This window comes from Daldinia childiae, assembly GCF_008694065.1.
Source record: "Daldinia childiae strain JS-1345 chromosome Unknown Scaffold1, whole genome shotgun sequence".
In the NCBI taxonomy this organism is placed as follows: Eukaryota; Fungi; Ascomycota; class Sordariomycetes; order Xylariales; family Hypoxylaceae; genus Daldinia; species Daldinia childiae.
In genome coordinates, this window is record NW_022984642.1 from 922,430 (window position 1) to 938,261 (window position 15,832).

The 15,832-nt window shown below is 45.0% G+C and overlaps 6 protein-coding genes across 6 annotated transcripts; 4 read left to right on the forward strand and 2 right to left on the reverse strand.

Annotated features, from left to right (window-relative positions):
• Positions 1-69: 69 nt before the first annotated feature.
• GL218_00224 (putative transporter MCH4) lies at positions 70-1,406 on the forward strand (the record flags this gene model as incomplete). Its single annotated transcript, XM_033576636.1, has 2 exons — positions 70-390; positions 447-1,406. 2 exons carry the CDS (start codon positions 70-72, stop codon positions 1,404-1,406), a joined length of 1,281 nt encoding a protein of 426 aa, XP_033442191.1.
• A 622-nt stretch (positions 1,407-2,028) lies between these two features.
• On the forward strand, positions 2,029-3,622 carry GL218_00225 (uncharacterized protein; the record flags this gene model as incomplete). Its single annotated transcript, XM_033576637.1, has 2 exons — positions 2,029-2,397; positions 2,462-3,622. 2 exons carry the CDS (start codon positions 2,029-2,031, stop codon positions 3,620-3,622), a joined length of 1,530 nt encoding a protein of 509 aa, XP_033442206.1.
• A 487-nt stretch (positions 3,623-4,109) lies between these two features.
• On the forward strand, positions 4,110-5,138 carry GL218_00226 (uncharacterized protein; the record flags this gene model as incomplete). Its single annotated transcript, XM_033576638.1, has 1 exon — positions 4,110-5,138. The coding sequence occupies one exon, from the start codon at positions 4,110-4,112 to the stop codon at positions 5,136-5,138; it is 1,029 nt and encodes a 342-aa protein (XP_033442207.1).
• A 427-nt stretch (positions 5,139-5,565) lies between these two features.
• GL218_00227 (uncharacterized protein) lies at positions 5,566-7,043 on the reverse strand (the record flags this gene model as incomplete). Its single annotated transcript, XM_033576639.1, has 7 exons — positions 5,566-5,597; positions 5,671-6,062; positions 6,168-6,208; positions 6,303-6,458; positions 6,511-6,591; positions 6,643-6,886; positions 6,946-7,043. 7 exons carry the CDS (start codon positions 7,041-7,043, stop codon positions 5,566-5,568), a joined length of 1,044 nt encoding a protein of 347 aa, XP_033442208.1.
• A 1,777-nt stretch (positions 7,044-8,820) lies between these two features.
• Positions 8,821-12,125, reverse strand: GL218_00228 (putative beta-galactosidase E; the record flags this gene model as incomplete). Its single annotated transcript, XM_033576640.1, has 5 exons — positions 8,821-9,035; positions 9,111-10,914; positions 10,972-11,080; positions 11,129-11,258; positions 11,309-12,125. The coding sequence occupies 5 exons, from the start codon at positions 12,123-12,125 to the stop codon at positions 8,821-8,823; spliced, it is 3,075 nt and encodes a 1,024-aa protein (XP_033442204.1).
• Positions 12,126-13,911: 1,786 nt separating this feature from the next.
• Positions 13,912-15,168, forward strand: GL218_00229 (Oxygen-dependent coproporphyrinogen-III oxidase; the record flags this gene model as incomplete). The annotated part of the gene is made up of 2 exons (XM_033576641.1): positions 13,912-14,079; positions 14,152-15,168. The coding sequence occupies 2 exons, from the start codon at positions 13,912-13,914 to the stop codon at positions 15,166-15,168; spliced, it is 1,185 nt and encodes a 394-aa protein (XP_033442205.1).
• Between the last annotated feature and the right edge of the window lie 664 nt (positions 15,169-15,832).

A 15,832-nucleotide genomic window follows, 5' to 3' on the forward strand; every position in this document is an offset into this window, starting at 1 on the left:
AAGTCTCACGAACCCCTTATCGTTCAATCCGAGACATATTACTATACATCGACACGAACTATTACGAAAATGTCTACTTCAGAGACAGAAAGCCGGGAAAAGGATTCGATCATTTCCATAGAGCTCGGGCAAGAGAATGAAGCCACCAATCTTCCCGAAGCCCCTGACGGAGGGCTTCGAGCATGGCTCGTCACAGCCGGAGCTGCTTGCGTTTTCTTCTCGGCTATGGGCTTCTCTAATGCCTTTGGGGTCTTTGAGGAGTACTATTTGTCACATCAGCTCAATGGGCAATCGCCTGATAAAGTGGCGTGGATTGGATCTCTGGCTGTAGCTCTCCAGTTCCTATCGGGAAACATTGGTGGGCCGTTGTTTGATCGGTTTGGCACATGGGTTCGTATCTCCTTAACCCCCAGAGATACAAACTAGCCTATTGACATCTTACCCAGGTGCTCCGACCAGCTATGGTACTATATGTCTTTTCTATTATGATGACAAGCTTGTGCAAAGAATATTGGCAGTTCATGCTTGCTCAGGGTGTTTTAATGGGTACTGTTATGGGATTCCTTCAATTCCCGGCTATGGCAGCACTGTCTCAATTCTTTAATAAGAAACGAGCAGCAGCCTTAGGAATAGCAATTTCTGGATCGTCTCTCGGCGGAGTCATCTTTCCTATTGCCTTGTCTAAGATGCTGAACGATACTTCTCTCGGATTTGGTTGGTCAGTACGAATTATTGGATTCGTCACTATTCCTCTCCTTGGGTTTGCATGTGTGGCCATCACATCTCGTCTGCCGCCTAGAACAACCACCTTCTTTGTCTGGCAGGCATTTAAAGAAACGAGATTTATTCTCTTAACAATTGCGCTATTCTTCATGCTTCTTGGAACATTTGTACCGCTATTCTACATCCCAACGTACGCGGTCTCGAGAGGTATGGACCCAACACTCGCCTCTTACCTTCTAGCGATCATAAATGCGGCATCCACATTTGGTCGTGTCATTCCGGGTGTACTGGCCGACAAATTCGGACGACTAAATATGTTCGCAATCGGTGGAATTATAACCAGTATTGTTATATTCTGCTGGAACAAAACGGAATCAACCGCAGCGTTAGTGGTATACTCTATCGCTATCGGATTTAGCACCGGAACCGTCATTTCAGGGGCATCGGCAGCGTTTACGGAAGTCCCCAAAGACCCCCGAGACATAGGCACATACCTAGGTATGGGGATGAGCCTCAGCTCTATCGCGGCCTTGATAGGCCCCCCGGTAAATGGAGTATTCGTTAGTAAATATGGAGGATACTCTGAAGTATCTATATTTAGTGGCGCGACGGTCTTGATGGGCGGTGTTATAGCTCTTGCAACCAAAGCTACAACATCTAAAGGTCTCCTAGGAAGGATATGAGGCTTAAATACTTAGTACCTTGTCGCGGGTCAATTTTCCTTATTCATTCTCCTAGACTCCTCTAAGAATCACCCCTCGTAAATAATTTAATCAGGCAACTAATAGATTTAACTCTTTCAAGGTTTTACTAATGCCTTAATACAAAGTTAATACCCGACACCGTAACTTGAAAAGACTTATCCCCCTTCTTAGCTTGGGCTGTGTACCGATTTTGAAACTACCGGGGGGGGGGGGGAGGAGAAGGGGGTAAACGACACGTAGTACACCATACCACATAGATATTAATATTGGGTTTAAGCATAGTTGATTATAATATGCTTAGGCCCGTGAGTGTAGCGAAAATTATTTTCGTCTTTCTAGAGGTAAATCTAACCTTCCTACCTATACAAACATTCTCCATAATAGCTATCATATTTCTAGCATTATCCAACGATACCTTCCTTGTATTATAATCCAATTTGTATACATAGTTTTATCTGTATTATACTACACATACTAAGCACTGCTTACTTTGATAAGTTTCGAACCCTCTCCGAAAACGATCGATCGATTGACACTAGCTACTAGGGAATAACTAGTTATATACCACCTAATCAAAGCCAGTTGATACGCGGACGCGGCGATGAAGTACATACTAGAAAAGCCATATGTTACGGATAACATATTTGAATTGTTAAAATTGAAGGCCATAGTAACTATAGGGACGACAAAGATGCTCCGCGGCGGCTCGAGACTTCTCCCACAGATGGCCGTTGGGGTTACTCTACTACTCTTTGGATCGTATTTGTGGTCATCGCATTTTGCTAGCCATGCCTTAAACTCCGACTACACTAGGATTCTAAAATGGAAGGGAGATGAGCCTGAAGAAACAAATTTCGGTGGAGGACTAAGGATAGTTGTTTTTGGAGGAGGTGATATTGCTACTCCAAGTCGAGCATCATGGCAACTAGGCGGTCCAAATGTAGCGTGGACGGATATTCTCTGCCTCCAGGCAAGTTTATGATTAATAAATTAGTTCACTTTGATAACAATTGTGCTAACTCTTCACTTTTTAGCTAAATTGCAACGCCTACCTCTCTTTTATGCCACTCACTGACGACGATGGCGGATCTATCGTATCAAATTCATTGCTCGAAGCTGCGCTCGCTCGCACATTATCAGCGGATAACAACACACTCTCTGGACTTGACTACTCCTGGTTATCCCATAATTATCCGGTCCCATACCATCAAGACTTATTCAGTCAAGTAGAGAATTTCCTCGCTGGTCCTCGACCTCGGTACCCACCTCGAGACACATTATGGATCTTCAATATCGGATTTTGGGACATATGGTACTTGGCAGCATTGCCGCGTAAACTTGCTACGCATATTATCGAGACCCAGGCACAACATGTTTTCTCGTACATGGAGCTGCTCTACGAGGAAGCGCACAAGAACGACTCAGTTGCCTTCTCAAATACTTACATAGATACTGCCAAAAACACTCCGACTCGACCCCCGTTCCGCGTATTTATACCGAGACTGTTCGACATCTCCTTAACGCCGGGATTTGTCAGTGCCCGCCCTACACCTCCGCCACCTCATACCAGGGCTGAGCAGATGCGGAATGCAGCGTTCTTGGCGGGCCACTGGGACAAGGTATTCCAGGATATGTTACACGAATGGGAGGGTCTTCCAGACAAGGAGGAAATTGGGGACGAGGATGACTTGTCCGAGATCAAGGATGCCGACCTTCTACTTAGTAGGAGAGCTTCAAAGACAAAAAACCCTCCTGTACCATCCGCACGCCGCGAAGCTATTACTTACGACATATTCGGCTACCTCCGAGAACTCATTGTCGAGCGCCAACTACGGAGCGCTGGAATCATGGATCATAATGGGCTTGGCTCAGCGGCCGTGGCTAATGGGTATTCTGAGATATGGGAGCCATGCATTAAGAGAGACAATCTCTCTGAGGATATCAAAGAAAATGCCGAGGATAGTACTAATGACGGAGGGAGTGTGTGTGGTTCACCCGACGAGTATCTGTTCTGGACCGATTTTACAGTGAGCCGACGGGCTGTTTTTGAGATGGGTAGGCGTGCTGCTGATTTATTGAAACGTCATATACAAACGGATGCGGAGTGGTCTAAGAAGGCCGAGCAACCTCTATCGTCGCTGCGTAAGGATTCTGAGGGAGCACCCTTGATAGATGAGGATTTTGGAAGTCGATAGATGAAAAATTGTGTGTAGGTAGCGCTGGTAGGTAGTTACTTCTGTATTTATTTATTCTAGGCCGTCATAGTTTAATTGGTAACTCTCTCTGATATATGCATGTATCGTAATAGTTATCATCTATAATAACTCGTATTTCTAGCAACCCGAGCACACATTGCTAGAAAGGGGGTATAATTCAGGGGTAAATGAATGTGGGGAAGAACGGAAGACCGATTGGAGTCGCTTCTAAGTAAGTACTTTGTACCTATAAGAACGGAGCCCCACTCTGGCGGGTATGCTACCGGATCATTGAAGGTCCGATGGTGGGGCTTTGATCGTGAAATCTCCTGAATCCCAGCCCAATTAGATCTTCCTTAACTTCTCTCTACAGCTGCCCCTGTTCCTTGTTATCAACCATTATCCTATGCTTTTACCAGCCTGATTTTCTTCTCACTAATGACCTCTTTCAATTAATTCATAATAGCTTCAACTAATAATAACGAAGATGCCTCTAGCTCCTCCTGCAGAGGGCATCTTCCCAACCATAGAAGACTGCGAAAGGGTAGTGCAAAATCATGCTGCGAAAGAAGGCTACGCTATCGTTATGCATGCAAAGGCCAAGTCTAAGCGTACTGGCAAGTATATCAGATACTTGATCCGATGTGATAAGTCAGGAAGCTTCCAATCTAAGGCCACTATCGGACTTAAAAAAACCACAACCAAGAAAACCAACTGCCCTTTCTCTTGTCATATTAATGTTCGCGAAGATGGCTGCTACTTCGCTGTTAGTGTCCCTGAACATAATCATCCTCCATCTAGCGATCCGAGTGAGCATGTCCAACACCGGAAACTCACTGAAGATCAACGCCGCTTTATAGAAGCTGGTGCTATTGAGAAGAAGACCGTCAGAGCTATTCATGAGGAACTTCTTAGAGCCTTTCCCGAATGCCTTGCTAAGCTCGAAGATATCGGAAATCACGTTCAAGCCTGGAAGAAGAAGGCAAAAGAGAACGCTACCGGCGTACAAGCTCTTCTGATTAGTCTTCAAGAAAGGGAAGATATCTGGAGTTTCCCCCTCGAAAGAAGCGGTAGCTTGGAGGGCATGTTTTGGGCCCCGAAGTGGTCTCAAAGCCACTGGCAGCGACAACCAGATATTCTCATTATAGAGACGAAGCACATGGTCAACCAGTCTGTTCTTCCTGTAATCGAAATGAATAGCGTTCTGGCTGTCAACTCCCACCTTGGTGCCGGATATGCGATTCTCCCGGACAAGACTGACCCTACTCTACTATGGCTTATGCAAGCCGTAGATAAACTCCGCCTCCGTCTCAAGATACCAAAGCCACAGGTCCTCAACATTACAGATTTCAAAACCGCCGAGAGGAACGTCCTAGCTGAAGTCCGCGTGGGACGTAATTTACGCATCGTTTGCGGGAGACTTCTTGACTGGGGAGGAGAAGAATCCTCCCAGATTCCTGGTAGCCAGGATGAGATTGACGTTGAGGAGAGCTTCGTGGATGTTATGCCGGAATGATTGTTCTATCAGATTCCCTTTGTTACAAATTAGAGTATACGGCGGTTATTATAACGACAGTCATCTGTTCGCAGGGGTCAGATCTGGTATTAATCGGTAAATATGACGGATGGCTAGGTTCAGGTCGATAGCGATTATGATGAAATATCATAAGCTGTGTAAATCAGGGTGGGGAATGACGATTATGGAAACGAAACTTTATGTATGAATCACGTAATATTTATCTCGTCTTTACTTTTCATATTCCTATTAGTTTCGAAAGGGATTGCTCGAGGGTTCAAAAACAATAGTCTATTTAGAGGAAAGAACTATTTACTAGCTAAGATAGGCGTCTAATGGGGTATCCAAGCCGTCTTAAACCCTGACCGATGTATCCAACTTCGGAACCAGGGGGTATCTATAATGATCATAGCTAGAAAGAAGTATCTTACATCGTCGCGCTCGGGAGCTCGGTGAGCCCTGTAAAGGAAGAACATGAGGTTAGTAATTACTAGAATTTGGAATATATGGATAGGGGTATTCTGGCGCTTACATCCATCGACATCTTCGTTGATGGTCTGCGGCTTCTTGCAGGCCGTAGCCTCGGCTGGGGTCTGGGTCTTGAGCTGTGAGCACTTGTCGTTGGAGCAGCGGGCGTCGAGGGCGCGCTGCAGGGCGTCTCCCTTCCAGCCGAACATGTAATCGCCGTGCCAGCCGTAGCCGGTCGAGTCGTTCATGCTGTAGACGAAGGGCTGAGAACCGTCCTCGGGCCAGATCGAGGGGTCGTTGAATTCCCGCGTGTCCCACATCACCTCGTACATGACCTGGGGGATTTTTACGGGGTGTGTGGACGGGCACGCGCTGGACATCTCGAAACTGCCGCTCGATGGGTAGGCTACGTGGCTCTTGTGGTCTGGGCTGTCGAGATTCTTGCCGTCCCAGCAACTAGAGATATTGCATCAGTCGTTGATTTTATAACTTATTCATGGGCTGGAGGAAGGGATATGGGTGCGTGTGTAATGAGAGAGTTTATGATGAGTTGATACTTACGTTGGGAAAGTAATGGTCGCACGAATACCCCCATCGCATTTCTATTATATGTTAGCAAAATCCCCGTAATTGGTTTTATGAAGTTATGATTTCCAAGCACGATTCAAAACCGAGAAAGCCTCAAGTGCCACATACTTTGCCCGGGAGTTGAGAGGTATCCATCTGGCTGTCAGCGCAAGGGGCACCTCCGAAAGGAGTCTGGTCGACGTTGGTATAGCAGCGGTGACATAGCTGCTTCTGCTGGCCTTGAGATGTTCGTAACATAGCTTCACCGACGAGCATACGGAAACCCTGTATTTTAGTTAGTCGATACCCGAATAATATGATGTTTTGGCTAACATACCGGCTTGAATGCCGTGACCTTGGTATAGCCATCGTATGGCGGAATGTAGTAGACAGTCATACCCTCCTCACCTTGCAGGCCCTATGGTATAGGTTAGATAAGGTTCGCTACCGAATCAACCCTTATACTTACAAGGTTGACCATCTGCTTCACTCGCTTGTAAGTGCCGTTGCGGGCCTTGAAGTACAAGTTCGCGGTCCAGTAGTTGGAGAAGTCTTCGCTGAACGAGCAAGTTGTGCAGGTCGATTCGGATGGGAGATCGTAGTCATTTGGTGCCATTGTAGCATTGAACGAGTCTCCACCGACGATCTGGTGAATATGGGGCGACTGAATAAGGCCCGGAGATACAAGGGGGTCAACTCGCTCAACGACCAGTCTGCCTTCAGTCTTAGAATTGCTTTCCAGGTCTCATGTTTCATGTCTGCAAGAACTTACCTAGAGCATTGGAAGCGCATCATAGCAGCTTGAGCATACTGGGCAGAAACCTGCAGCGGGCTTGCCGCAGCAGCTAAGAAGAGAGTCTTCCACTGCATGTTGATAGAACAGTACCTGAGCAGCTGGGTATGATCTACACAAGGCAAGGTTGTGCTGGGCTGTAGATCAGAAGGAACATCGGGAATGGAATAGGACAGGGAACGAGAAAAACATTATATATCTGGCAACCTGCTGGCCAAGCTGGGATACATTCATTTTTGATGTTGTCGTGGCATGGCCACCGGGTAAAGTTGTTTGCTTTTTGGATAAAATGCTCTTCCCCGGCCTCCATACAACTGCCGAAGAAAAATGTCAAAATAAAATTTGGCCGAGGGATCAATTAACTCCGAGTGGTCGTAAAGCTCCCAAGATAGTTTTGTTATTGGCTAGGTATAAAAATATATTACATTGGGCGTGGGTTGTGCGGCGTGCTACTCCAGATATTCTATATTAAGATACATAGAGTGTCCAAAGTTAACTTAGTATAGCATAGTGATACCCCTGTCCGTCTTGCTCTCGGAGAATAGGAAGAGATGATCGACGGCGAGAATAATTTGGAATTTCCATGTGCTGGGAAAGCAGACGCTTATGATGCTCTCCTATATATCTTTATGAGCAGCTTCAGCCTTCTTCCATCAAGAACTCATAATAATCACACACCCATAACTATGACGTCTCTAGTGACCCACAAAACTCTGTCGAGGTATCATCGGTTATGCTGAGCAAGCACCCATCCGGAGTCATGCATTGCCAATAGTTAAAGAAGAGATCTTCTACTACTGGTTCTTTAGGTGGAGACGAAGAGGCTTTTGATCAGGTAAGGGGGTAGCTGATATAGAAGATGGCGTAGAGACGGGCATAATGAGTTCTGGAACCTTATTATCTTTAAACAGGTCTGGCTCTGCCTTTGGTTCGGCCAGTTCATCTGTAATAGTGTGTTCTATACACACTCCAACCCAGACGTAAATAGACACAGAGCATGCCAACTATTCCGATAGCATATTTCCAAATCCTTATATCTGTCGGTACGGGTGGACAAACAGCCACGCCGATCAACAAGGATAATACTTGCAGGCTAAAAAGTATTGTCATTGCCTTGGCCACATTACTATCGAAGAGTATATGCGAATTGGTTGGCCGTGTGAAGATGAGTCTCATCCCTAGAGCGAGGCATATCGCACCTAGCAGAATGGAAAACCCGAATAATAGCTTTGCGGCCTCTGATTGAGGCTTGTTATCCTCATCTATTAGGATACTAAGAATTGAGCCCGGTATGGCTAAAGTAATAGCTCCCGCGATTTGGACAAGTAGCAAGGACGCAAAGCGACGTGGCTCTGCTATATGACTGTCTAGAAGAACAAAAACCGGCCAGAAAGCTGTGCGGGAAAAGGTAGGGGTCGGACTGTCCATGTTAATAGAGAGCTGAGCACAATCAATTGCGTGCAAATTTGGTTGAAATTTGAATAAATGTCACTAGGGGTGGACAGAAAGACAAGCTGGAATGACTGCGGATTGAAGATTATAAGAGTAAATACAACAGTTCAACATCGAGACAAGCATGTAAGTATATTGGGTATCTATGTTAGGTAGTTCTTTCTATTTACCTAAATAACGTGGCTTCTGTCAGGGATAAAGGAGCCGCTTAATATAAGAAAGAGGACAGGACTTTATTTTAATGCTGTAAATTAGATTCGTTACAAATTATGGGACACGTTTGTATTGTAATTTATAGGATCAGACCTACGAGAAGGAGTGTCTTATTCCATTTGTTATAAGATTTCACCTTTTCCAATAACTCAAGTTACTATTTTTTAGTTCGTTCGTTATTTGATATTATCAAACAGCATCCCTGGGAGAGTAGGATGTCCCATTCACCAAACTCGGCCTACTATAGCCACTCTGAATGACTGCATCTACTTCAAGCGCTAAGTCTTTGATTGTGGCACCGGAAATATCTTGAGACCAGAGTGTTAGCGCCAAGTAGTTTGGCCCATCGTAGTTGAGTATACCCTCTGGAAGTATAAATCGGGCTTGAGGGCCAAGGTTGTTAACTACAGGAAATACCCAAGAATTAGTACTTCATATTATAGAATGTGTCTATACAGATGTTATTGATATGCACTTACCATATTTCCCGAACTGCCAGCCATTAATAAAGATCTGTACTCGGAAGTTCTGAGGAGCACCTTCAGGGGTACTGCTGTTTCCAAATGTCAAGCTAATGGGGACATCAAACCCTTTCGGAATAGAAAGATTGAATTTGGTGGAAAAGAAACCGACACCGGGAGATGTTAGGCCTTGGCTAGGAGTGCGCTTTACCCAAGTGTCTGTTGGCGCCCCAGGAAGGTGGTACCCTTTTCTCTCAGCCCAAATTCCGCCTTCGTTTAGCGGTCCTCGACTATAGTCAACGTAGTGTTCGCCACCAAAGTTGCCGGTCATTTTCCAGGAAATAGCTGACGAGTTTGACTGTCCGGTTATCTTATAGCTAAGTATTCCCCTGGGTTCGCGCATGTTTTGGCTATCTGCTTCAAAATTCATATGTAGTCCCATGTGATCAATCAAAACGGTGAGGACGTGGGGGGTTCCAGTTTGTAAGCGAGAAGGAAACGGGAGAGTTTGATTGTGGGATACAGAAGGGGTGCTTCCCGACCAGGATCCCAGATACGTTGAGTCGAGCCAGACCGAATAGCCGAACCCGTCGCCGCCTTGTGCCTCGAGGAAGAACGCTGACTCTTGACTTGTCGCAGTGAAATGGCCGCGATATAGAAGAGACCCGCTGTGGTAGCCATAATCACTCGCATATAGAGAAATGGGAGTTGTAAGGTTACGCGTGTTATTTGTGGATGTAAGCGTACATTGAGTCCAGTTACTGTCGTCGTAGGTTGTTAAAATCTCTGGTAAGGAGTCAATGTAACTCCACTTTAAGCGCGATAAATCCGCGATGTCGATGTTAGGTGGCTCGTAGATGATAGTCCCTGCTACTCGGATATCGGTTGACTTAGTGATTATAACTTCTTTACTGTTGAAGAAGAGTTTCTTTGGGGTGATGGGAGCGGCTACAACCTCGATATCTGTGGTTGCATTTACGTCTCCTACTAGATATAATGAGTCACCATCGATTGAAGCAGTACGCATCAGGTAACCGCCTCTAATAATGACCGAAGAATCCGTTTCGTTTATTCTGGCAGCAGAGACATAGTTGCCTGCTAGATCCGACGTCGGGAGGTCTAGTATCCAGTAGTTGTATGCTTCGTTTCTCCAAAGGAGCTCAACTTCTAAACCTAAACCGAAGAACAATATTTGACGGGCCACTTGCACATCCCATTGTACAATAGCAAGGTCATCGATAAGCTGACAAGTGAAGTTACCAGCTTCTACCTCACTTTCCGTTGGGCAGCCGTAGCTACGTGGAATGGAGAATTCGTGGGTCTCACCAACGCCTCCATACAAAAGCAAGACTGTTCTTGATTTGTACCTTCTCCATCCGAGTATTTCTGCTGAGGAATACACAAGGTTGAAAGCTCCAACAGGATAATCAGATACCATGATCTTCGAGTCTCTTCCGTGAAGACTTAAGGCGCCTCCAAGCTGGGGAATGGTTATATTTCCGAGGCTGGTTGTTATCTTCATGGTATATTTTACGGATTCGAGCGATGCATAATCAGCATGACGAACAATGTAGTATCTCGTAAGTGACCCTTGAAGCCTGGTAAGTGCTAGGCTGCTTGTGTTAATGTAAACTTCGATGCTCCCACCCTCCGGAGTCGACGTTAAATAAGACGGGGAGGCTTGTAGAAAGTGACCTTGAAGTTTCAATTCGCTGTATTTCTCACGTGTGATTTGGCGATCCTCCTTTATGGCTGCGCCAACATCATATGAAGTATATCCGCCTGGATGACCGAGGTTTCCCCAGTTAGTTCCGCCAAAGACCTAGTATACTTATATGAGAATCGTGAGTTCTCAGTTAACTTCGGATCCTTGACTTACCATGTAGATATTCAGCATAGTAACACCCATGCTATAAAGTGCTTTATTAAAGACTCGCGAAAATTCATTATTCACCATCGAAGCACATTTTTCAATGCCGGCACCGCCCCTATATTTTGTTAGGTCGAGTTCAACTAAAGTGACAGTTAATTCCTACCATGGATCGGGTGCGCCTCCTTGAAACTCAGTTACCGCGAACGGCGTTTTCTTGCTGAATTGTAGATGCGTAGTATAATTAAAAAGGAATAGGGAATTCTCATCACGGTCCCAGTTTGAAGGGTTCGAACCTAACCATATTATTAATGAGAATATTAACTCCTGAGACCGTTCGACTCACAGCTGCTGCCCCACTGGAAAGGGTAACCATCCATGCCGTATATATCGACGGCGCCGACACCTGACCCAGGCGCAAAGTTCCCAAAAGGTATAGCATCGTTGCTAAGGAATGGGACGACAATACCGGCATCTCGAAGTTCTGTCTCGACCCAGGCCATATACTGTTTATCTAGGCAGGCAGTAATATCGGTCGGCAAGGTATAATGAGCACAGTAAGAATATTCATTTTCCGGTTGGACCAGTATGACAGGCCCACCGTTAGTTATTTGAGCTTCACTAATAATGCTGCCAATAGTAGAGAGGTAAATTTTTGCTGCGTTTTCAAAGTCCGGCGCACTCGACCGAATCAACCCCTGAAGCCGCGCGATCCAGCCCGGAATGCCACCCCCGGATACTTCAGCATTGATGTACGGGCCAGGTCTCGCCAACAGGTAGATACCTGCCTGAGATGCCGCCTTAAAAAACTCTTGGAGCGCAAACACACCATCAGCCCGAACTTGGCCAGGCTCACCTTCAAGGAGACCCCACATAACATAAAAAGAGACACCTGTGAATCCCATGGCACGGATCTTCTGGAAAACATCGAGCCATAAACCCGGAGATGGCAAGCGGAATGGGTGGACCTCTCCCGAAAGAAAGACTACTCGTTCCCCACGGACAAAGATCGAGTGTGAATCCCATGTTACAAGAGTCTGTAGTGTCGTGTTACTTTCGCGGATAGATAAATCTGGTTTGGACTGTAGAAACCTAGCCTGGACTGAGAAAAGGTAGACCACAAAGGGCCAAAGCCAGAATACTAGACTAAATGAGCGGGACATGGTTTCAACTTGTCACAACCAAATCTCAACGATTTAGTTCAAGGAATCTATTAATCATAGTATACTTATACCATAGTATATTTATACCCAGGGTACCTAAGACATTCATATATAATGGCTAGTAAGAGACTTATAGCTAAGAATACTTTCTATAACCTAATGCATAGGCAATACAACCCTTGACCCCGCGCTGCGACCATTCGGAAGTCAACCCATTGGAAGTCAACCGCATAATATAAATGTGTATCGTTGCACTATGGAGAGGCCGAATGTGGGGTATGGTGTAGTCAACCAGGTTGTATCTTGAGTTATTCGTATAATTCGGATATTTTTCGTATCGTGTCGTATCCATGCTTGCAAGTCGACGACACGCCACATCCCACCAAGCCTGGTTTGTCGAGGTAATTGCACCTTCGGCTAGTTCATATGAGATAATAGACGAAGTTAATTAGGAAATGGGTTACCTTAGATATTTGAGGAAATAACTACTAGGTAGATGGAGAGGAAGGAGTTCTTCAACATAGAGTTAGAAAGCGTAGAGGTTAGAAAGGTGACTCAAGCCTATGTTAATTCACCAAAATAACGAAATGAAAGCATACATTTTAGCGAATCGACCATCATCCTATCTTAATTTTCGTTATTCGCCTCATAATGGACCAACTTCAGATCAACCAGCTTGGGCTACCTTCGTACTTTTTTATCCACCCTGATCTTTGGTACTTCACCATGCCTGTCCAAGACTATTTAAACAATAACTTTCCACGGTGTACTGAGTTAATTATCCAAGTTGCTGCGTTCAATAACGAAAGAGTCCTAATGGAAGGGGATCCCGTGAACAAAGTTTGGTCTCTTCCTACTGAGAAGTATAATGGTCAATGGAGCTCGATCTTGCATTTCATCGTCTATGTCGTGAAAGTTCGCTCGTAAGTTCCAAGTAGTCATTTTATATACCTACCTAACAGGTACCTATCCCATTCTAACTACTTATTTATCAAGGGGCTTTATGGTCGAGAACGTGGACCGTCTACTATCAATCGCGTTAGATTGGGTTGACGAAGAAAGTCGATGGCTAAGGGTGCGGTTAACATTTGCCGTAAATATCTATAATGGTGATGACCGTATATCGAATCCTTGTAATAGGTGGGCAAATGAAGCGGACGTGGTAGTTTTGCAATCACACCATGAAATCAAGGTTTATCCGAGTTTCCTGAGGGAACTTCTTTTCGCGACTTTCAAATGGAGGCATGAGAACCAAATCCGATTCATGTTAGTGTATCCTAGAATTCAGACTTTTCCAAATAATTAAGCGATGGAGAAATTGGTATGAACTACCTGTTTTATTCTATAGGACTATTTTAGAATAATAGGTAGCTAGGTTGAATCAAAGAATAGTCAGCGCAGCGCTACTTTATGTAGATGCTATTTTAATAATTCAACAGAGGGAAATAAAAAGTATTTTAAATATCTTAACTTAGGTACCTGTTAATGTACTTTAGGTAAGCAGATAAGGTATCGAAGTATCGTATCTATCAGCTGCCAACAGCTGGAGAGGGGCACAGAAGCTATCAGCGGACACCACCGTTAATTCCCGTTTGTAGCGTCGCCTTCCTCAGCTGATTGTTCTTATTAACAGCTTTGCGATATCGAGCTATTGAAGCATTGAATTGACGAGGTCCCAATTAAATCTTACGACCCTATAGCAAAACTTACGATCGTCTAGACCGTGCCTCTAAGTGTTCAACCTATTGCTTTCCTATAAAATCGATCAATCCCAAGGGAGTACACCATGTCGAAGCGACAATTGGGCCAGTTCTTACTACGGCCACAACTTGGAAGAGCCAGCCGTCTGCCTCGTCGAACCTTTACAACTGCTTCGAATACTACCAATAGGTCCCGTTGGGTTAATAGAGTTGCTATTGCCACTATTTCATTATCTGGTCTAGCTTACACGATGGTATTTAGTCCAATTGAACCCTTCTGTGTGGCTCTAGATTCACCTAATTGACCAATTTGTCTTCTACTGTAGGCGACTCAAAAACCGGTCAAATTCGACGCTCGCACACTCGCCGAACTCGATGAAAGAACGAAACGCGAAAAGGGCGTAGACGAGAATTCCCCGATGCGTTTGCGCATGGAGAAGTTCATTCGCGAACAGCAGAAGGAGATCGTCTTCGAGCTTGAGAAGGTAGATGGTATGAGCTTCCGCGAGGACACATGGACTAGAGAAAAAGGAGGCGGCGGCGTCTCCTGTGTCTTACAGGAGGGAAACGTATTCGAAAAAGCTGGTGTGAATATCAGTGTTGTCTATGGGACATTGCCGAAACCGGCCATCTCGAAGATGAGGGTCCACCATAAAAATATCACAGAGCAAGATGAGGTCGACTTTTATGCCCTCGGCTTAAGTATGGTACTACATCCTCGTAATCCGATGGCGCCGACTGTTCACTTGAACTATCGGTACTTCGAGACGATGAGGCCTGACGGAACTCCACAAGCCTGGTGGTTCGGCGGAGGAAGCGATCTAACACCAAGCTACTTGTTTGATGAAGATGCGGTGCACTTCCATAAGACGATGAAAGACGCATGCGACAAACATAACAAGGACTATTACCCTAAGTTTAAGAAATGGTGCGACGAGTACTTCTCTAACACGCACCGAGGTGAGTCTAGGGGTGTAGGTGGGATCTTTTTCGACGACCTAGATGAGACCGTGGCCGACGCCGATAACACATTTGCGTTCATTCAGGATTGCCTTAAGAGCTTCTTGCCTTCTTACTTGCCAATTATCCAAAGGAGAAAAGATATGCCCTTTACCGAAAAGGAGAAGGAGTGGCAACAGGTGCGAAGAGGCAGGTATGTCGAATTCAACTTGGTCCATGACCGCGGTACAGCTTTTGGGTTGAATGTCCCTGGATCAAGAGTCGAAAGCATTCTGATGAGTTTACCGTTAACGGCATCCTGGCGTTACATGTACGAACCGGAGCCGAGGAGTCGAGAGCAGAGACTTCTTGAAGTTCTCCAGAACCCCAAAGAATGGGTATAATGCTTGCTCGTTTAGAAAATAAGGTTATGTATTATACGGGAAAAGACACAAGAATAGGAAAGTTATGAAGAAATGGTGTATATAAAAAGAGAAACCTACCATATGCAGGATAGGAATATGTATAAAGTCGTGACTGAAGCATGTTGTTTTCGCGTTTGAGCTTGGTAGAATTTTCATGATATAGGTCGGGAATTTTAGCAAGTAATGAAGTAATAATATTGAATTAACGACATTGCTGTCAATAGTATAGGTTTCTTTTTCTTTTTACTACCTATGCAACTTATACTGGATCGCGTTGGTTAAATTAACTAACACCATAAATTACGATGATAGGATAGGTCGGAATGGTACCGCAGTAGACCCGACGGGATGGAAACAGTTTAAAGTTTTTGGCGTTGGCCGTTGAAATGTCCCGAACGCACGTGCCATATTATAAGCCCTGTAAATTGTAAGGTGGAATAATCTCGGTGGGGCCTGTGACAGACGCGGCAGGACAAGATTGGGAAAGGACCTGCCCTGTAGGGTGGTGTCATTAAAGAAATGGAAATGACTTGAATTCGACTTATTAGAAACTCAAAAAAACAAGCTTAACTCCAATAATGACATAGAAACTAAACAACACTTTTTTCTCAAACCAATCCAACCCCTCAACTCAAATAACCTG